At 39.9% G+C, this 21,688-nt stretch overlaps 2 protein-coding genes across 8 annotated transcripts in view; one reads left to right on the plus strand and one right to left on the minus strand.

The window, feature by feature from the left end:
• otx2a (orthodenticle homeobox 2a) overlaps positions 1 to 21,688 on the plus strand; it is a 238,850-nt gene that overhangs the window by 119,339 nt on the left and 97,823 nt on the right. For 3 of the 7 annotated variants that reach the window (XM_087235158.1, XM_087235154.1, XM_087235157.1), the window contains exons 1-4: positions 11,781 to 11,819; positions 12,307 to 12,418; positions 12,982 to 13,167; positions 20,742 to 20,897. The gene's annotated coding sequence lies outside the window, so the exon portion shown is untranslated. Of the gene's footprint in view, positions 1 to 8,082; positions 8,315 to 11,780; positions 12,093 to 12,306; positions 12,419 to 12,981; positions 13,168 to 20,741; positions 20,898 to 21,688 lie in introns of those variants that run through there. The other 4 variants (XM_087235160.1, XM_087235161.1, XM_087235155.1 and 1 more) reach the window with 3 other exon arrangements.
• zgc:154142 overlaps positions 1 to 21,688 on the minus strand; it is a 43,246-nt gene that overhangs the window by 17,570 nt on the left and 3,988 nt on the right. The window contains exons 3-11 of the mRNA NM_001099240.1: positions 20,772 to 20,865; positions 18,836 to 18,976; positions 16,579 to 16,676; positions 13,057 to 13,183; positions 12,755 to 12,949; positions 11,794 to 12,015; positions 6,923 to 7,063; positions 954 to 1,190; positions 596 to 781 (exon numbers count right to left, since the gene is read on the minus strand). Coding sequence (NP_001092710.1) covers positions 596 to 781; positions 954 to 1,190; positions 6,923 to 7,063; positions 11,794 to 12,015; positions 12,755 to 12,949; positions 13,057 to 13,183; positions 16,579 to 16,676; positions 18,836 to 18,976; positions 20,772 to 20,865 — 1,441 coding nt within the window. The remainder of the gene's footprint in view (positions 1 to 595; positions 782 to 953; positions 1,191 to 6,922; positions 7,064 to 11,793; positions 12,016 to 12,754; positions 12,950 to 13,056; positions 13,184 to 16,578; positions 16,677 to 18,835; positions 18,977 to 20,771; positions 20,866 to 21,688) is intronic.

The raw sequence follows: 21,688 nt of genomic DNA on the forward strand, positions 1-21,688 counted from the left end.
TGCCACTGTGTATGAAATGTGCTATATAAATAAACTTGCCTTGCCTTGCCTTACTCGACCGTTAGAAAAGTACGTTCTTTACTGTATGAATGTGAGTAGTGTGAAAGGAACCTGGACATACTACATCTGCCATTTTGTCATAATCACGTAACCTACTCGTGTCAGTTGTGCTGCTTCACTCCCTTTCATCAATTCTCGGGGCATTATGGGATATCGTTGGGTTCGTCTGATGCGCACTTCAGAATCTTGTTGGAAGTATGAAGTCATTCGCGTACTTCTCGCATACTGTTTTTTTGAATACTATGAATTTGGACATACTACTCAGCTCACATACTATTTTTAGTATACTATATAGTATGGTAGTATGCCATTTTGGACGTAGCCATTGATATAGTCTACAAAACTCCAGCTTTTTTCTCCAGCAACTAATTGAAAGGCTTCTGATTGGATACTGTATATCAGCTCAACCAAAACATTTGTGATTGGTTGTTTGGCTCAGTGCCCCAAAACCAATCACCAAGACTCTTCTCCAAGTCAATAAATAATAGTCAATAAACAATAGTCAAGTTTATGAGTCAAAAAACTTTGCTCATACCTATCGTGATGTCATCCCATGGGTTTGGTGATACTGGAGGTTCAGTGGGAACAGGTAAAGTAGAATCAGTGGTCCAGTGTGCACGGAAACCTTTGCCCTCGAGGAAAAAGTCAGCAAAGAAACGTAACACAAGCTCATTGGTTGTGCTTTCGATGACGGGAGGCATTTTGGTGCCACAGAATGGGCCTGCAAGGAAGCAAATGTATTTGAGTGCATTGCTGTCCACCTTAAAAGCATCTGAGTAAATCACTTTTGTACTGTATGTCCGCTTTGAATGAATGGAGGATGTAAATCTGTCACCGCTTTAAGTGTGTCATAAACCGCCGTCCTTGAAAAAGCATTCAATAACATCCCTTACCGTATTTTTTCGCTCCAGGTTTTGATCCATCGTAGACTACCACGTTGTCATTGCACTGGCCGAAAAGGATGCCTGCCTCTTCCATGTCAAAATCGGTGAACGTCAATTTAATGGTCTTCCCCTTGGGAGTGCGGATGGTCCACAGACACATGCTGTTAGCTGGATAGTTGGTGGGCCAGTTTTGAGACTTGATGACGCCTGTCTCCTGCTGTGAGAAACCGCCGCATCCCTGGATATCTGCAGGACATCATAAGTGCAGTTTGGTGCCTTCGGACACAGTAACGGGTATAAAATGTGACAGTTAAAGGTAGGATCGTTCCGACCAAGCAAAGTGTCACGAAATTGTGTCTCGCTGTTAGAGCAGAAGTCAGCTGGTACATGGTATCTCAGGGGTTAGCCCGCAGTCCAAGACAAGCCACATGCCACCACGGTCCAAAATTAACTTTTTGGCAGAAATATGTGGCAGGTGGCAGGAAAAAAAGTTTTATCATTATTTTCAACTGGCTACAAGACTGTGTGTGTGTGTGTGTGTGTGTGTGTGTGTGTGTGTGTGTGTGTGTGTGTGTATATATATATATATATATATATATATATATATATATATATATATATATATATATAAATTTTTGTTTAATGGAGATTTCTTCAACATTTCTGAACATAATAGTTATAATAACTCATTTCTAATAACTGATATATTTAATCTTTGCCATGATGACAGTAAATAATATTATACTAGATATTTAAAAAAAAAAACTTGTAAACTGTACAGCTTAAAGTGACATTTAAATTTTAATTAGGTTAACTAGGCAGGTTAGAGTAATTAGGCAAGTTATTGTATAATGATGGTTTGTTCTGTAGACTATCGAAAAAATAGCTTGACCTTAAAATGGTTTAAAAAAATTAAAAACTGCTTTTATTCTAGCCAAAATAAAACAAATAAAACTTTCTCCAGAAGAATAAATATTATCAGACATACTGTGAAAATTTCCTTGCACTGTTAAACATCTTTTTTTTAATAATTTTTGCAGACAGAAAAACAAAGAACAGACAGACAAACCCATCATGTGCAATAATCTGTGCAAAATTTAAAATAAAGCAAGAAACAAGAGAAAATGGCGACATACAAAACACATATGACCTACAAGAAGACACAGCAATGGATGTAGAGAGAAAAAAAAACTTACAAATCTTCAGAAATTAAACATCTTTATGGTGCTTCAGAAAAATAAGAATAGATTCCAAAGTTCCCAAAGGTGGTATATCTTATTCTTTCCAAATGTAAAGTGGAGGTGAGTCCGAGAAGCCAGTCAGAAAAAAAGAGGCCTAACATGTTTTTTCCAAAAACAAAGGATAACTTTTTTAGCTATGATCATGCCATACTGAACAGATAACCGTACATTTCAGTTGAGAGTTTCCAGAAAATCTGACCAGCCAAAAATTGCTATCATTGGGTCAGGGAGTAAAACACAATTATAAACCTTAGCAAAGAACCGAAATATTTCTAACCAAAAATTCTCAATTTGAACACAAGACCAAAAAAGATGTGCTAAGTTACCCTCAGCAGCTTTACACTTGTCACATGTGGGGGAAACCCGAGGGATAGAATTTTTTAAGCTTTGTTTTAGAACAGTGAAGTCTGTGTAATACTTTGTTCTGAATAAGATGGTGTCTAGAATTTATAGAACATGAATAAACAGATAAAAGTCATTGATTCTAATCAGTCCCAGATATTGAAATCCCTAAGTCTTCTTCCCAAGCGACTTTCAAATGAAGAGAAAAAAAAAATCTGTTTTGATTTTAAAAGCATTTACAAATAAAGAGGTTAGGCCCCTAGCATTTGAAGAGTTAAAACATAAATCAAATAACTCGCCTTCTAAAGATAAAACTTCAAAATCTGGAATATTTAGATGGACATAGTTTCTGACCTAAAGATACCTAAAAAATTAGAAGGGGGAGTTTGAATTTCTCAGAGAGTTGTGAAAAGGTGGCAAAAATCTGTTAAAAATAATTTAATAAAAGGAAAAAAAATTCAAAGTAATAATTCTGACTTCAACTATATACACACATTTTTTATTTATTTCTCAAATGATGTTTAACAGAGCTGGGAAATTTTAACAGTGTTATATTTTTCTTCTGGAGAAAGTCTTATTTCTATTAGTTTGGCTGGAATAGAAAAGAAAAATCATTTAAAACAGCTTAATTTTAGTTTTGCCCCCTAAGGCAGTGTTTCCCACCCCTGTTCCTGAGGGCACATCAACATTTTTAACCTCTCCCTGATCAAACATTAAAAAAGACTTCAAACCCTGAAATAAATGGATCAGATAAAAGAGACATTCAAAATTGGAACAGGGTTAGGGAAACACTGCTCTAAATTTTTTTTTTTTTTTTTTTTTTTCCAGTTAGCTACAGAAAATCCACTGTTGTCCAATGACTTGCCTAATTAACATAACATAGTTAACCAATTTAACCTAGTTAAGCCCTACTGTAGTAAAATGTGATGTAATGTCATCATGGCAAAGACAAAGGAAATTAGTTATTAGAAATAAATAATTAAAAATATTGCATTTAATAATTGTTAGGCTTGAATTTAAAAAATGGTATAATATTTAATTATGTGTAGAACTAAAAGTTAAAAAGTAATACAAAACATTTAACTCAGTTTGAAATAAACATGGGGAGGAGTTTCTTCCTGAAATTTCCATTCGCATGGATTGTTATTGAAATGATTGCATTTCGCTTCCAACATTTCTGTTTTAGAGGACAGAAATCTCTCATCTTTGATCGAAAATAAATATAATTTGTATTTGGAAGATTAAAAGATTCTTAAGGCATTGGAGTGACAATAAGTTGATTAACTTAAATAGCATTTTTCTATTATTGAATTAAGGGGGACCTATAATGCAAAAATAGTTTTTATAAGTGGTTAAACACAGTTATGTGGTGACAGTGTGTGAATATAACCAGCTTCTCATGGTAAAACGTAATGAATTCTATTTGTTTACAATCACATTTGATAAAAACAGCCTGCAGAAACGCTTTAAATGACATTCTCCCTTTGTACGTGGTAAATCTACTTTATGCTAACGAATATGCATTTTATAGCTCCGCCTTTTTTCCAAATAGGAGTGGGAGCACAATCTCATTTGAATTTAAAGCGACAGCCACCAAAATGGCACAACATGCCGTTACATTACATTACATTACATAGGGAAGAATTATTCTATATCAGAGACTTATTTTGCATCTTATAAGTAGGGGCATAATAGGTCCCCTTTAATGTTATTAAAAAATTCATATAGCGCATAAAGATGTTCTATACGGCCTTCTTTGTGCTGGGAGCTTTTCGGGTTGGCTGCAATGGCAGAAGGAAACTGCAGGCTGAATTTACTGTGAGCCTGAGGAGGATATGTCATAGAGACAAGCTTTAACTGTGAGCACTGGCGACGCATTTTAATGCAGGCGTCAATCAGCCCCACTACAGATGCTTTACTCCTTTTTTAGGGGCGTAGCATCTGGCGAAAGGGGAAATGTTTTTCATAAATCCAGGAATGCGTGTGTTTACTGTGAAATAAGAGCTCTTTCAGCTGCCACCTTGTCACCTAGGACATTTATTTGAACCATTTGGCAGTATTCCAGCTTAGAGAGACAGTACAACTGATCTAAAATCAGATTTAAAAACATCTAAGGCTCTGTTTGGACCTGGAATTAAGATGCAGATCCGTCAATTCTATCAGAGGATGACTTCAAATAGAACGTTATTAGAGAGAACAATCTCATATCACAATACAATTCGTTTCGTATCCTGATAGCGATTCATTCATTCATTTTCTTTTCGGCTTAGTCCTTTTATTAATCCAGGGTCACCACAGTGGGATGAACCGCCAATTTATCCAGCATATGTTTTACACAGCTGATGCCCTTCCAGCCACAACCCATCACTAGGAAAGATAGCGATACATGTCATGATATATTACCATTTCTGTAAATTCAAAAAATTCTTTTCGCCTTTGCAAGTTTTAGGAACAACAAATAATAACTTCTATTTGATTATTTGGTATCAGAAGTGGCTTATATGAAAGGCAAAGACCTCTAGATTTCTTGCAGGACTCCCAGAGTTTATCAAGATTCTTTGGATTCATCTTCAATGCCTCCTCCTTCTTTATCTTACCTCAGACATTTAAGAGCAAGTGGCGTCCCCTGGTGGTTCGGCAGTATGGGTTGTGTATAGGGAGGATTGGCTCTTAAAGGGCCATGAAACCCCCTCGTTTCAGCAGGGTGTTTTCACACTTCTACTTTGGAAAAAGTAAAAAAAGTGGGCGTGTCCAGCTCTGTTTAGGGGGGAGTGTCGGAGGAAGAAAAGTGGGAGGGTGTGGGAGTGTCTATTTGGGCACGCACTTTTTTGACTTTCAGAGTCAAAATTCACACACACACAATAGAAAGTGATGGTGTTTAACCTACATGGACATGTGTAGTCGAATTATTTGCCAAATTATTAAATGGTGGACTTTAACTGCAGTTTGGCTCTTTCATTCAGGGAATTCATTCATGCCTCTCGCGACAAACGAGATATTTGATTCGAGGATCTGCTCTAAGCGTGTATTTTTCATGCAATGTTTGATACCGCACGGCGAATGAGAGAAAAAAAACTCAGCATTTCCTGGAAACTTAGATGCACACGGCAGGTAGCGTCAGAAAGTGTGTTATTCCGGTCACTAAATGCGGTAAAAACCCTACATGAGGTTAAAGTTTGGTTGTGGTGCTAACATGTTTACACTCTGTGCAATAGTTTGTTAGATACGAACAAACTGAATAAACAAAGAGCACTGCTCACTCACTTACCAAATCTGTAGAGACAGGACAATCACCAGCAACTAGAGCCGCGTCTTTAAGAAGAGAATACTACAAGCGAATCCGGATCTCAGCGTTTGCAGATGAGAACAGCTCTCAGGTAAACAATAATCCTCCTTAGACACGTAAGTTATTGTTGTCGAGCGTCGCGTACACTGTTAATCCACACGTGACTCAAGCTGAGCTCTCACAGAGAGAAAATGAAAACAAAACTTAACGGCAGCAAACTATAAAAGCAACACTTCACGCTTGTTTTGCCAACACAACGTGGCGTCTCTGTCGTGTAAACACGGTGATAGTAATGAATATTAATGAAGTTGCACAATAGAGCGCGCTGATTGGTTTGAACCAAGCCTTACTCATGCATTAATGCAACACACTGTAAGACGTAATAAGACTCACTCTGGCACAGACGCCCAGTCTGCATGCTGGAATACAGGCTATTATGTCATGACCGTGACGCAGCTTCAAAAATTTGTTTCAAACAGGAAGTACGAATTTGCTTGAAATAACACAAAAACAACCAATTTACACTTTTTAGTGAAGTATAGGTGTCTTAATAGTGTTTTTAACAGTGTGGGACACATATACGACATACAGCTCAAAACATGTGTTTTGGTGTTTTGTGACCCTTTAAATGTTTATTGCCACCCTTCATAGAATGATTAAAAAATTGGGGGAAATATGGGAAAATACTCATAATAATTACTGGAAAGGTATGTTCCATAGTGTTTTTTGTTTTGCATTCAACAGAATAAAGAAACTCAAAGAAATGGTGAGGAAATTAAAAAATTTTGGGTGAACTGTCCCTTTAAAACAGCTGGTGTAAATAAGAATCTCCCTCCTCTATTTACCATCCAATCAACCAAAATTTCATATTATCCTAGCTTTAATACCAGGTGTAAACAGGGCCTAAAATATTATTATAATATTGTTAGAATTGCCTTATTTAATGATGTTTACAGTACATTCGCCAAAAGTTGTTCTGCAATGCTATTCTCACCTCATTACCTCAGAATATCTATAGGAGACACAAACAAAGTGTGTGTGTGTGTGTGTGTGTGTGTGTGTGTGTGTGTGTACAGTAGATGTCTATATAAGTTTGCAAAGTGTTTTACCAGAAAGGTCCTCTGGATACACCGCTTCCCATGTGGCAGAAAAGCCACGGTCTGCTAGCCGAGCGTCTGACTGGAAACGTACAGACATCTTGTTACTGACACTGATAAGTACCGGAGGAAGAATAAATCCACAGTGTGTGCCTGCAGAAAGAGAGAGATAAATAAGAGAAAGTTTGTGCATCTCCTGGCTCGGAGTCAGACGACTGACAGGGCTAGTTCTGGATCAGCTGCACTCAAGTCCACTTATAGTGTTAGATAAAGTTTCCTGCATCAACAAGACAAGCTGAAATGTACTTTTACAAGACCATCACCCTTGAGGCCATTTACATCGCACTGTTTTTAACAAAGAACGAAACCTTTTTATGTGTTTTAAAGCTTCACTTGCACAGTGGCAGCATTTTGGGCGCTATAGAAAAAGAAGGTTTTGTTTTTTAGGACTATAGAGAGATCTCGCCGCTGTAGAAACTAAAAATAACATTGAGTTTGATGAAAGTAGTGACGTCACACACATGTACAATTGAAGTCAGAATTATTAGCCCCCCTGTATATTTGCTATTTCTGTTTAATGGAGAGATTTTTTTCAACACATTTCTAAATTGTTGAAAAATTATAGGTCAGTGCTTGTACTGTATTTCTCAGGTTACATCTTTATGGGGCGTTTCACATATTGTGTCCAAAACCACGTTGAAAACGTGACGCGTGCTTCTTTTTTTATCGATTTTAATGCGTTTCTGAACTCGAGATCCTCTGCCGTTTGCCTTTGCTTTGGCCACCATCTCCTGTTCTTACACACGCGTGGAGCCGTGGTGGGCAGTTCTTTCCATCTTGTGCTGTACTCAGTAGACCAATCACAACAGACTGGGTCATTGGACCAATCAGGGCAGAATAACTTCGCTCTGAGGAGGGGTTTGGGAACGGATGAATCACTGAACGAATCATACGGGAGTCATTAGCGTAATTAGGTAAAAATAAATGCATACTACAAGACAATGAACGTGTATTTTTGACCTGCATGCATATCGGCATGTTGTTGGAGACCCCCAAAACCAAAATATGACCTTTTATTATGCATAATAGGGGCTCTTTAACTGAAAAAGTAATTATCATCTCCATTTCACATAAAGATAATAATTATTTCATTTATCGAATGGCATCTAATTATGTGATGGAAATGAGCGCTCACGCCACGTGTGCTAATCAGTTTCACCCTAGCAAATCCAATTCATCCTCTGTGAATTCCTCCATAGACTAGAGTGTAGTTTGGCATGGTTTGTTCTGCTTTTCTCTTCAGACTCTTGTTTGTACGCTTCTTCTCTTCAGGGTAACACAGACTGTCAGCAGAACTAATACTCACACACCACTTCAACCTGACAGCCGGGTGAAGAAAGTGATGTGAGGAACACACACACACACTCACACACACACGCTTGCGAGCGCCAAGTAAGGACACAATGTCAAGACAAATGAGCCGCACAATCTATGACTGCTGGTGGACCAAAACCAAACTTGTTGTTATTCTTTTGTTTCATCTTATGTAATATCCTGGCACTGGTGTTGAGTTGTATTAATCTAAAACCCACAAGTCATATTACTGAATTATTCATTCATTCATTCATTCATTCATTCATTCATTCATTCATTCATTCATTTTCTTTTCGGCCTAGTCCCTTTATTAATCTGGGGTTGCCACAGCGGAATGAACTGCCAACCTATCCAGCATGTGTTCTACGCAGCCGATGCCCTTCCAGCTGCATCACTGGGAAACATCCATACACTGTCATTCACACACACACACTACGAACAATTTAGCTTACAAAATTCACCCATACCACATGTCTTTGGACTATGGGGAAACCGGAGCACCTGGAGGAAACCCACACAAACACAGGGAGAACATGCAAACTCCACACAGGAATGCCAACTGGCCCAGCCAGGACTCAAACCAGTGATCTGGACCTGAGTCATGCTGACTTTGTTGGCGCATACTATTCCTCTACACTTCCTCTGCAAATATCCAGCAAAACTTGTCCTCTCTGTCCTTCCTTGTGTAGTTCAAACCTCCCAAACTCTCAGTGTTTTCTCCGTCACACTTTCCCCCAGACCCCTGCTCCGGGTTTCTGACAGTATCTGCTGTGCAGTGCTTGAAAAGCTGCCGCAGATAAGCATATCGGCCGCTCACAGCTCTGTTTGATGTTCAGTAATAAGGAGCTGTAATTTATCGTACTCCCGCCTGCTGGCTCATGCCTCGCCGAGACTGATGATAATCAGTTTTTACAGCCCTTTGTGCGCCGGGATAAGAGAGAGCGATGTGAACGCCAGCCCTTCTCACGCCAGCGGTGCCATTTAGTGTTAGTTATGAACCCCAAAACAGAGTCGAAGGTCAGGCCTTACACATTTCATCTAATTAAATTACTGGAAGATTTATCATGTGTGAAATGTCTGTTTAAATATTTGAATAGTGCAGTTAGAATCGCCTCATTTTGTTTTATTCAAATATTAAAAATAAATATTAAAGTTTTTTGGTGTTTGGTGGCCTTTTTGGGTGTGTTTAGGGCTTTTATCTTTAGTTTTCAGAAAGTGTTTTTGAGAAAAACTTTCAAAATATAATTTTAAGCACTTATAAATTCACAATTTATGATACTTTTATGAATTTGTGTCTGTAGATTTCACTTACAATACATTTTTTTTAAAAGCAATTGTCTTCACAAACCTCAATTTACAACCAAAATTAATTGTTTATATGTTGCTTGAACGGGGGATATCTTCACATATTGTTGGTCTGCTTATATATCAATTTTATCTTAGCAGAAATTGTGAAAGCTTATTTTATTTTTGCCCGTTTACAGTATTTTCCTAATCATGATGTTATTTCTAGAGTTCAAACTTAGCTGATGTTTGATCATAAAGCATGTTTGGCATGCTATCCCAGGAGAGAGCCCTGAGCTCATAAGACCCTCGAGCCCGGGGCTCCCTCCCATTTGAAAGGCGAGAGGTTAGTTTGAGCTCAGGTAGATCTTGAGAACTCCCCTGGTTTATTTAAGACATAAGACAGATTATGGTGATTGCTATGGAGAGATAAACTGCTGACTGAAAGGCATAGGTAGGAGCCTGACTATGAGCTTGTATATAATGGCAATTTCATTCATTCATTTTCTTGTCGGCTTAGTCCCTTTATTAATCTGGGGTCGCCACAGCGGAATGAACCGCCAACTTATCCAGCAAGTTTTTACGCAGCGGATGCCCTTCCAGCCGCAACCGCACTCATACACTACGGACAATTTAGCCTACCCAATTCACCTGTACTGCTTGTCTTTGGACTGTTGGGGAAACCGGAGCACCCGGAGGAAACCCACGCAAAGGCAGGGAGAACATGCAAACCCCACACAGAAACGCCAACTGAGCCGAAGTTCAAACCAGCGACCCAGCGACCTTCTTGCTGTGTGGCGACAGCACTACCTACTGTGCCACTGCCTCGCCCATAATGGCAATTTGGTTTTGTCAATTCATTTATGTCTTGGACTATGGGAGGAAACCGAGCGAGCCGTGGGAAACCCACGCAAGCACAGGGAGAACATATAAGCTCCGGATAGAAACATTGACTGGCCTAGTAAGGACTTGAACTAGAGACAGTCTTGCTGTAAGGTAACAGTGCTTACAACTGAGCCCTCTCTAGGAAATGGAAGGAAGAGTAGGGGTGGAATGGAGGATTCTTCAAGATGAAGATAACTACCCACATAGCAAAATTTCTCTGGCCCAGCTCTGGCCCACACAATCAGGTTTTGCTTGGCCCACATGCCGCAGTGAATTACGGTACATGACTGGACCAAATCTGGCTTCCAGACAAGGGCCAAACACAAACCATATCTGGGCCAAGTCTCAGCCAAGTTAATAACTCATAACTGGGCCTGAACTGGGCCAGATAGGTTTGTGTGTCACGATTGCAATGAAATTGATAAACCCATGGAGTGATGCTCTTTAGGCACACTATGGGCACGCTTTTTTTCAAAGTGACCTGATTGGTAAAATTTTTTTTCTTTACTCAAAAATGATTTTAGTGTATTTCAAATGTGGGTCAAGACTGGCCAAACTCACATGGCCCACTTATCAAATTTTTAAATCTGGGCCAAATACTACGTTTTTCATCTGGCCCAAATCTTGTGTGCCGCCTTAAAAACGGCGCCACCTCTGCCAAACCCGGGCCATGTTTGGCCCACATGCTGTATGCCAGTGCCGGATGAATGCCTGCTGTGCCAGCTTTATGCCAAATCTGGGCCAGAATTCTTTGCTACTAGGGTAAGGTAAGAAATTCTGGCTATTTATAGTGTGTTAGGATTCAATTGATTGGTAAATCATATGTTAGCTAATGCGGGACCAGCTGTGGTCAATCATAAGCATGTGATCCTTTAGAAAGTAGTTTATAAATAATCTTCTAAGCTGTTTTCCAACCTATTAGATCGCATTTCTTTAAGTGTTTAGTCCTGGAGATGGTGCTGATGGACAACAGTATTAGTTCAAAGAGGATAAAAGCAGGTAAAATAGATTAAAACTATCGTTTCAAAGCTGTCTAAATGTGACTGTTTACACGCATCAGCTGCCGACCGGAAGTTCTTCGCATTCTCTTTGCGCATACACGCAAAGCATAATGGGTAATTTTGCATTCCAAGAAAAAGATCTATACATCAACAAGAAATGAAATCAGTAATTTGTACCCAACAATGCGCATTTTGAACCCACCTCACTAACTAACACCCTCACTAGGGCTCTATGAGTCTTGTTTGATTAATAGTGATCACGTAATAGGAAACACATTAGTAGTAAAAACCAAGCAATGGTAACATTTGTGTCTTTTCTCTTCCAGAGTCGTGTCTTACCCAGTGACTGCAGACTATCAGAGACGGTGAGTTTATCTTTGCCGCATTGACCCGCTTCACCCACGATGGCCAAATCGGTGATGCGCAGTTTGACAAGAAAGCCTTCATCCACTGTGATGTCCCAAGAGCAGCTCAAATTTGCAGGATAAGCCTGAGGATACTTCTCTGAGTTTATCTGACCTTTGCGTCCAAACAGCTTCCCAGGGGAGCCGCAGCCCGAGTCTGAACACAGAGAGAGAGAGAGTTATTGTCACAAAGAGAAATTCATCATGCTTAAATATCATCTGGCTTCACGTAGGGTAAAAACGCTTGTCATGCTCGATGATGCTGCTGCAAATTGGGCTTGTTAACAAAGCAGATCCGATTGATTTTCTTCAAGTGCTGCACTAAAATTATGTTGTCTGTTGTCTTGAATGGGATTTGAGTTACTGCAATATAGCAACTCCAAGATAATAGAAATAGAGCACACACACACACACACACAAGATCTGATTTAATGTCTTTTTCCTACAGAGAAAATCAATTTTATGGAGAGGATACAGATAGTTTTGCTCATTCTCTAACTGCCCAGCAATCACAGGACATCAACATGACGTCAGATTGACGTTGTAGCCCAACGTCATCGGTATGTTGCGTTTTGTTTGATGATGTTGTGATGTTGTTTTTTACATTTTTTTAAAAACCATTTTAAAGTCAATATTATTAGCCCCCTTAAGCAGTATTTTTTGTTTTCAATTGTCTACAGAACAAACCATCGTTATACAATAACTTGCCTACTTACCCTGACTAATAATTCTGACCTCAACTGTGCTAACAAACCATACATCAATGGAAAGGTTATTTATACAGGTTTCAATTAATGTAAATCCCAATAAAAACAACTCAAATCTGACCCTTAAGGCTGGTTTTGTTGTCCATAATGAGATATATGACTCTGTCAAACTGCTGTGAGTGTATTTACCTTCTGGAGCCGGTGTGTTGATTGTTGGTCCAGCGGTTGTTGTTGGTGGTGTGGTTGTAACTGGTGGAGCACTAGCTAGGGTGTATGTGGCACTAAATCCTTTAGCAGACCCGCTGGAATCAGACTTGAAACGAACCACCATACTGCTGCCACTAGACAACACCGGCGCCGGGACCTTGTTTCCACAGAAACGACCTACAGTAATTTAGATTTATATGTTTTGGCAGATAAAAAATGAGCACACAGATGTTCGCCGAGGAACAAAGCGAGCTTTTTTGGATTCAGTAAATGTCAAATCTCACCCAGTTGGGCTGCGCCATCTGAAGCACCATCATAGATGTCCACAAAGTCACCACATGATTCTGGGACGAGGTCAAAAGCTGTGAATGTTAGCCGGATCTTTTCCCCATCAGGTACTCGAATCATCCACTGAGCAAACCACACAAATGAATAATATTAGTTTAAAGGGCACTCTTTTATTGGAAAAAGGCTAATTTTACAATTGAACAGTTGAGATTTACCATTTTCCGGCTGATCTTCGGGTCTGGCTGGAGCCTTTTAGCTTAGCTTAGCATAATTCATTAAATTGGATTAGACCATTAGCATCTCTTTTTAAAATTATTCTATTTTCTGTTTAAAGCTTGACTCTTCTGTAGTTAAATGGTGTACTAAGACCGACAGAGAATAAAGACTTGCTATTTTCTAGGTCGATGTAGCTATAATAACTGTACTGTATTCAGAGGATTTCCCAGAGATGGGTTGCGGCTGAAAGGGCATCCGCTGTGTAAAAACTTGCTGGATAAGTTGCTGGATAAGTTGGTTCATTCCGCTGTGGCGACCCCGGATTAATAAAAGGACTAAGCCGACAAAAAATTGAATGAATGAATATTCAGAAGAAAAATATTCTGAAAATCTTGGAAACATTTGTGAGACGATTCAGAACTATTTTCTGGTGCTGTGTAATATTATTGTGCCTTCTTCAGCCGTGGTACAGCAGCAAAGATTATTACGCAGGAATGAAAGTATAGTTAAGGGCGTCCGCTGTGTAAAACATATGCCGGAACAGTTGTCGGTTTTTTCCGCTTTGGCAACCCCTAATAAATAAGGGACTAAGCTGAAGGATGTGAACGAATGAGAGTGTAGTTTCTATTCATATTAGCCTAAAAAATAGCAACTTTCAACAGTCTTGCCACATGATGTAAATAGGAAAAGTCAAGCTTTAAATCGGAAAATTATCAAAAGTTGTTTTTTGAGCAAGATGCAAATGGTCTAATCTAGTTCAATGATTTATGCTAAGCTAAGTTAAAAGTGCTCCCGCCAGTAGAACTGAAGATCTTTATCCAAAACTGAACAGACTTCATTTTCAGGGTTAATTTCTGTCATTTTACATGGGTCTATCCAGGCTCAGTCTTGCACTGTAAATGAGTTGTCTTGTGATGCATTTCGATTAGCATGAGAAATGTGAAAATGTATGTCAAGGAGGTAAAATGGAGGCTTGCATCTGGCTGTTATGTTTTGGTTGCACTGGTGTCTACTGCAAAGACTGAGGTGTGGGAAATTTAGCATGCATACATTTGAATAATGTCTGGCTATGAACAGGTTCTGGCTTTTAAAAAGCTGTCAGACTAAATGTAGGCCTTGGCCTTGTTGGGCTTAACTTTTAAGGCCTGATCACAGCTCTAACTGCCAGACCCAGAGAAGGATTCAGAAATAGTAAATGCTCCTTTAACATTAATTGTCGCAGTTGAATAACCAGATTGCGCTGCATGTAAATTTCTATTTTTGGGTTTTTTTGTTTTGCATGTGTTCAACACATGGACTGATCCGAATGCAATTTTGGTATCCTGACAGGCCTGGTGATTGAAATACTGCTTCCTCGTGCATCTTTAGTTAGTTTGGAGGCTGGCTGTAGATTAGCTGATGTGGGTAAATATCCTGCCAGATGGAGCTCGCTGAGAGGAAGCTTTTAGCAATCTGACTTCCACAATCAAAGCATCTCGTGTCAAAACCCATTAACAGAAAGTCATCGCAAACACCCCTGTTTCCTGTATGAGCGTCGCTGGATTCATTATTCAATGTAATTTGTCAGAAAATGAGATGGAAAATATATTTTTGTAGTGTTTTTAGATGGAAATACTCTAACCGGCCACTTCATTAGGTACACCTGTCCAACTGCTCGTTAATGCAAATGTCTGATCAGCCAATCACATGGCAGCAACTCAACGCATTTAGGCATGTAGACATGGACAAGACAATCTGCTGCAGTTCAAACCGAGCATCAGAACGGGGAAGAAGGGTGATTAAAGTCACTTTGGAAGTGGTGTGGTTGTTGGTGCCAGACAGGCTGGTCTGAGTATTTCAGAAACTGCTGATCTACTGGGATTTTCACGCACAACCATCTCTAGGGTTTACAGAGAACGGTCTGAAAAAGAGAAAATATCCAGCGAGCGGCAGTTCTGTGGGTGCAAATGCCTTGTTGATGGCAGAGGTCAGAGGAGAATGGCCAGACTGGTTCCAGCTGATAGAAAGGAAACAGTAACTGATAACTACTCGTTACAACCGAGATATGCAGAAGAGCATCTCTGAACACACAACACGTCCAACCTTGAAGCGGATGGGCTACAGTAGCAGAAGACATCACCGAGTGCCACTCCTGTCAGCTAGGAACAGGAAACTGAGGCTACATTTCGCACAGGCTCACCAAAATTAGACTTTAGAAGATTGGAAAACGTTGCCTGGTCTGATGAGTCTCGATTTCTGCTGCGACTTTCGGATGGTAGGGTCAGAATTTGGCATCAACATCATGAAAACATGAATCCATCCTGCCTTGCATCAGTGGTTCAGGCTGATAGTGGTGGTGTAATGGTGTAAAGGATATTTTCCTGGCACACATTGGGCCCATTAGTACCAGTTGAGCACCGTGTCAACACCACAGCCTACCTGAGTATTGTTGTTGACCATGTCCATCCTTTTGTGACCACAGTGTATCTCCTGATCCCTACTTCCAGCAGGATAATGCTCCATGTCATAAAGCATGAATTATCTCAGTCTGGTTTCTTGAACATGACAATGAGTTCACTGTTCTCAAATGGCCTCCACAGTCACCAGAGCTCAATCCAATAGAGCACATTTGATATGTGGTGAAATAGGGGATTTGCATCATGGATGTGCAGCTGACAAATCTGCAGCAACTGCTTGATGCTAACATGTCAGCATGGAGCAAAATCTCTGAGGAATATTTCCAGTACCTTGTTGAATCTATGCTAAAAAGGTTTAAGGCGAAAGGGGGTACAAATGAGTACTAAGGTGTACCTAATAAAGTGGCCGCTGAGTGTACAGTAGTTAAGCCTTTAAATGCCACTTTAAGCTGAATGCTAGTATCTTGAAAATATCTAGTCAAATGTTATTTACCGTCATCATGGGAAAGATAAAAGAAATCCATTATTATAAATGAGTTATTAACGTTATTTTGTTCAGAAATGTGTTTAAAAAAATCTTCCTTCTGTTAAACAGAACTTGGGGGAAAGAATAAACAGGGGGGCTAATAATTCTGACTTTAAATTATATCAAGCCACCAAGACGTCACCTTACATAAATGAGCTGTGGGTGAGCAGATGAACTGGAAATTTTCACTTTTTAATAAACGATCCCTTTAACACCTTCAGTTTTTTAAGGCATCAGATATGGAACACTGTGTTCAGATCAGTAGGACAGTGGGTGGAAAAGAACAAAGACACAGCAGAAAGAGAGCAGACTGGAAGAAGGTGGATTGTGATAAATCAAGAGCAGGTGTAGAGGTTATACTGATCATCATCGGGACGCACCTGGTAGAGCGCGTCGCTCTCGTAGTTTAGTGCTGGAAAGCCAGGGGTCAACAGCTCCCCGCGGTCACCTTCAAGAACACCACCGGCCCCGACTATTTCTAGAAGATTGAGAAAGAGATTGGGCTGTTTTTCTCACAGTAAGCTCCTCCCACCCCTCTGAATGCACAGCACTGAATTACACCCTTCTGAATTACACCTATTGGCTCAGTGGTTAGCACTGTTGCCTCACAGCAAGAAGGTCACTATTTTGAGTCCTGGCTGGGTCAGTTGGCATTTCTGTGTGGAGTTTGCATGTTCTCCCTGTGTTGGCGTGGGTTTCCTCCGGGTGCTCCGATTTCCCCCACAAATCCAAACACATAGTCTATAGGGGAATTGAGTAAACTTAATTGGCTGTAGTGTATGTGAATGTGAGTGTATGGGTGTTTCCCAGTACTGGGTTGGAGCTGGAAGGGCATACGCTGTGTAAAACAAATGCTGGAATAGTTGGCGGTTCATTCCGCTGTGGCGATTCCTAAAAAAGGGACTAAGCTGAAGAAAAATGAACAAGTAATTGAACTACACACACATACATTGAGATTTCATGTTTTATGGGGACCTACTAAACTGTAAAAGCTCCCAATACACACACACACACACACACACACACACACACACTGACACAGAGGAACAACAGAGATTTTGCTCTTTTGAAAGAAACCAAAATGGGTTTTCTGACAGCCTCCCGTTTTTTAATACGCACACACTTACAATCATGTACACACACACACACACACACACACACAACAGTAATGGCAGAGATTTAGCTGCATAGAAAGACAGCAAAACAAATTCACTCATAGGACCTATCTTCTGAATACACACATTTAAAATTACAAATGCACACACACACATTTTTATAATACACACACGCACACACTCACACACACATTCATATAATACACATGCAAACACACATTCGTATCATACACACATGCACACACATACACACGCCTTCACGTCCACACTCATAAACACATGCACACACTCACACATACACACACTCTCACTCACACACACACACACACAATCACATACCGTACATACTGTATGCACACTCATACCCACATGCACACAATCATACACACGTACAAACACACACTCATAAATATGTTCACACTCTCATCCATACATGCACACACAAACACGCACACACTTATAAACATGCACAAACTCTCACACACATACTAGTACCCACATGCACACACACACATTCATGTCATACACACATTCAAACAGTCATGCACACACTCATATAATTGCACACCCTCTCACACACACACTCATAAAAATGTGCACATACTCTTACACACACACTCACACCCACATGCACACACTCTCATACGTACATGCACACACAAGCACACACACACTTATAAACACATGCGCATACTCTCTCACACACACTCATAAACACATGCACACACTCTCACACGCATTCATTATACACACATTCAGCCACTCATGCACACACTTTCACATGCACTTAGACACATGCACGCCCTCTCTTACACACACTCTTAAACACGTGCACACACACTCACACACACACATGTTAACATATGCACATACTCTTTCACACACACACTCATGCACACACTCACATGCCGACTCTCTCTCTCTCACACACACACATGCACACACACTAATAAACACATCAACACGTTCTCTCACACACACACACAAGTTAACATATGCACATACTCTTTCACACACACACTCATGCACACACTCACATGCCGACTCTCTCTCTCTCACACACACACACACACACACACTTTCACACCCACACTTATTATCACGTGCACATACTCTCTCACACATGCACACACTCATACACACATGCACACACTCACACGCACAAACACACACACTCTCACAAAGTCTCTCTCACACACGCGCACACACACACACACACACACACAGGAATAGAGCGGCTGAGATTTAGCTGCATAGAAAGACACCAAAACAAATTTCCCAGCAGTGCTTCCCTTTTGAATACACACACTCGCTCACACGTACACACACACACACACATACACACAGAGACTGAAGTACTGTTTCTAGGTCAGCTGCAGTGAGACTCTTCTAGCAGTCTCTCAGTGTGTGTGCGTGTGTGCTGATATGAAAGGCGCAGAGCAGACGTGTGTATTGTTCGGATGTGTAATAGTGCTGTTATGAACTGAAGCTGTGATGTGAGTGTGTGTGTGTGTGTCTTCACCTGACGTCTGCCCAGGGCTCACAGCGCGATACACAGCTCTGAATCCTGTGTCCGTGTGTCTGTCGTTGGTGTCGAAGTACACAAAGAGGCTGTTTCCCAAAGACACGATGGCTCTCGGCGTGGAATAGCCACAGTACTTCCCTGTAGGAAGAAGAAACTCTCAGTGTGTGATTTATTTAATTTATTCTAATGAAAATGAAGCCTAATTTAGGATACTTCTGCGTTTTTTTGTATTGTTTTGCCATTTTGCATATACTATTATCGCGTTAACGGTACTTTTTTAGTACCATTACTAAACATTACATATTTTTTAGCAATTCTTCTTACCATGATGTGAAAAACTTGCATACATACTGTATGAATTATACATTTAAAATGTCAGATATACACTCACCGGCCACTTTATTAGGTACACCTTACTAGTACCGAGTTGGACCCCTATTTGCCTTCAGAACTGCCTTAATCCTTCGTGGCACAGATTCAACAAGGTACTGGAAATATTCCTCAGAGATTTTGCTCCATATTGACATGACAGCATCACACAGTTGCTGCAGATTTGTCGGCTGCACATCCATGATGTGAATCTCCCATTACACCACATCCCAAAGGTGCTCTATTGGATTTAGTTCTGGTGACTGTGGAGGCCATTGAGTACAGTGAACTCATTGTAATGTTCAAGAAATCAGTCTGAGATGATTCACGCTTTATGACAGTGCGTTATTCTGCTGGAAGTAGCCATCAGACGATGGGTACACTGTGGTCATAAAGAGATGGACATGGTCAGCAACAATACTCAGGTAGGCTGTGGCGTTGGCACGATGCTCAACTAGTACTAATGGGCCCAAAGTGTGTCAATAAAATGTTCCCCACACCATTACACCACCACCACCAACCTGAACCATTGATACAAGGCAGGATGGATCCAATTTTGACCCTGCCATCCGAATGTTGCAGCAGAAATCGAGACTCATCAGACCAGGCAACATTTTTTTAATCTTCTATTGTTCAATTTTTGTGAGCCTGTGTGAATTGTAGCCTCAGTTTCCTGTTCCTAGCTGACAGGAGTGGCACTCGGTGTGGTCTTCTGCTGCTGTAGCCCATCTTCCTCAAGGTTGGACATGTTGTGTATTCAGAGATGCTCTTCTGCAGACCTCGGTTTTAAGAAGTCATTGTTTGAGTTACTGTTGCCTTTCTATCAGCTCCAACCAGTCTGGCCATTCTCCTCTGACCTCTGACATCAACAAGGCATTTGTGCCCACAGAACTGCCTCACTGGATATTTTCTTTTTTTCAGACCATTCTCTGTAAACCCTAAAGATGGTTTTGCGTGAAATTCTCAGTATATCAGCAGTTTCTGAAATACTCAGACCAGCCCGTCTGGCACCAACAACCCTGCCATGTTTAAAGTCACTTAAATCACCCTTCTTCCCCATTCTGATGCTCGATTTGAACGGCAGCAGATCGTCTTGTCCATGTCTACATGCCTAAATGCATTTTGTAATTGGTTGATTAGAAATTTGCATTAACGAGCAGTTGGACAGGTGTACCTAACAAAGTGGCCGGTGAGTTTATATGTATAATAAAATAAAATAAAAAAACACACATTAAGGGTTTAGATTATCAAGTTATCCTTTACTTTACATACAATCTAAAGGAGAAAAGCTTTCTTTTCGCATAATATTATCTCTCATTACATTTTAAGTGTGCAGTTTTTTTCTTGTAGAGTATGAGTTCTGTCATGCAGTATAAGCGATGGTTCAACAGCCCCCTCAATAAAAAAAAAAAACAGTGATCGGTTGCATTCTGTCAGAAGAGAATGGTCTCCTGCCCTCTGGAATGAACACAGGCAGATTCCTCCTGCGCTCGTGGTAATTAACTTACACATTTTTTTTACTGACTCTCTGCAGGGATTGGAAATGATGACCGTCAAGACTCACCGATGGTGCCGAGTTCATCCCTCAGAGAGACGGAGTCGGCCTGACACATGCTGGAGTCCTCGATGGAGAAATGCTCAAACCACAGATGAACCACCTGCAGGAACACACTCATCTGCTGAGGCTGAGGCACACTTTATACATATCATATATATTTTTCTCGGTGGAGAAACTAAATTTCACTGAATTGAATTGTGAGCTTTAATTCTAAATTAATAAATGACAATACACTATAAAAATATCTGTTAATAAGCAGTTTTCCGTAATTTTTCATTTATGTTTTTATTTTCCCCTATTTATTGATGCTTTTGAATTGCATTATAGGACTTTGATTTTTCTTGCAACAACTTTTAACCTTGAAACGTTTGAAAAAGTGACTGTTATTAATATTTTTTATAGTTTAAACTGATATATTGTCTGGGTTGGTGTTGTATATTACAATACAAACAGCTGGTAATAAACTGCCTGTAAATTTTCTGTTATTTTACAGACTTATTTCTCTAAATATAATTTATTTTCATTGTATTATTTCAAACTACTAAAATGTCCATAAAAATCACAGTTTCAACTTTAAAAGTGGACAGAGTCCTCCAATGCAATTCATAACCGTAAATAAACAGAAATCACTTGTGAATCACAACATACTGAAACTGCTCATTAACATATTTTTTACAGTGGAGTGTTTTCTTACAGACTATACAGTACTTGAATAATCTTTATTTACAACCTATTAGAGCATTTAAAGGAATATACAGTTGAAGTCAGAATTGTTAGCCCCCCTTTGAAGTTTTTTTCTTTTTTAAATATTTCCCAAACGATGTTTAACAGAGCAAGGAAATTTTCACAGTATGTCTGATAATATTTTTTCTTCTGGAGAAAATCTTTTTCTTTTATTTCGGCTAGAATAAAAGCAGTTTTTA

This window comes from Danio rerio, chromosome 1 (genome assembly GCF_052040795.2).
Source record: "Danio rerio strain M-AB ecotype USA chromosome 1, GRCz13ab, whole genome shotgun sequence".
NCBI lineage: Eukaryota > Metazoa > Chordata > Actinopteri > Cypriniformes > Danionidae > Danio > Danio rerio.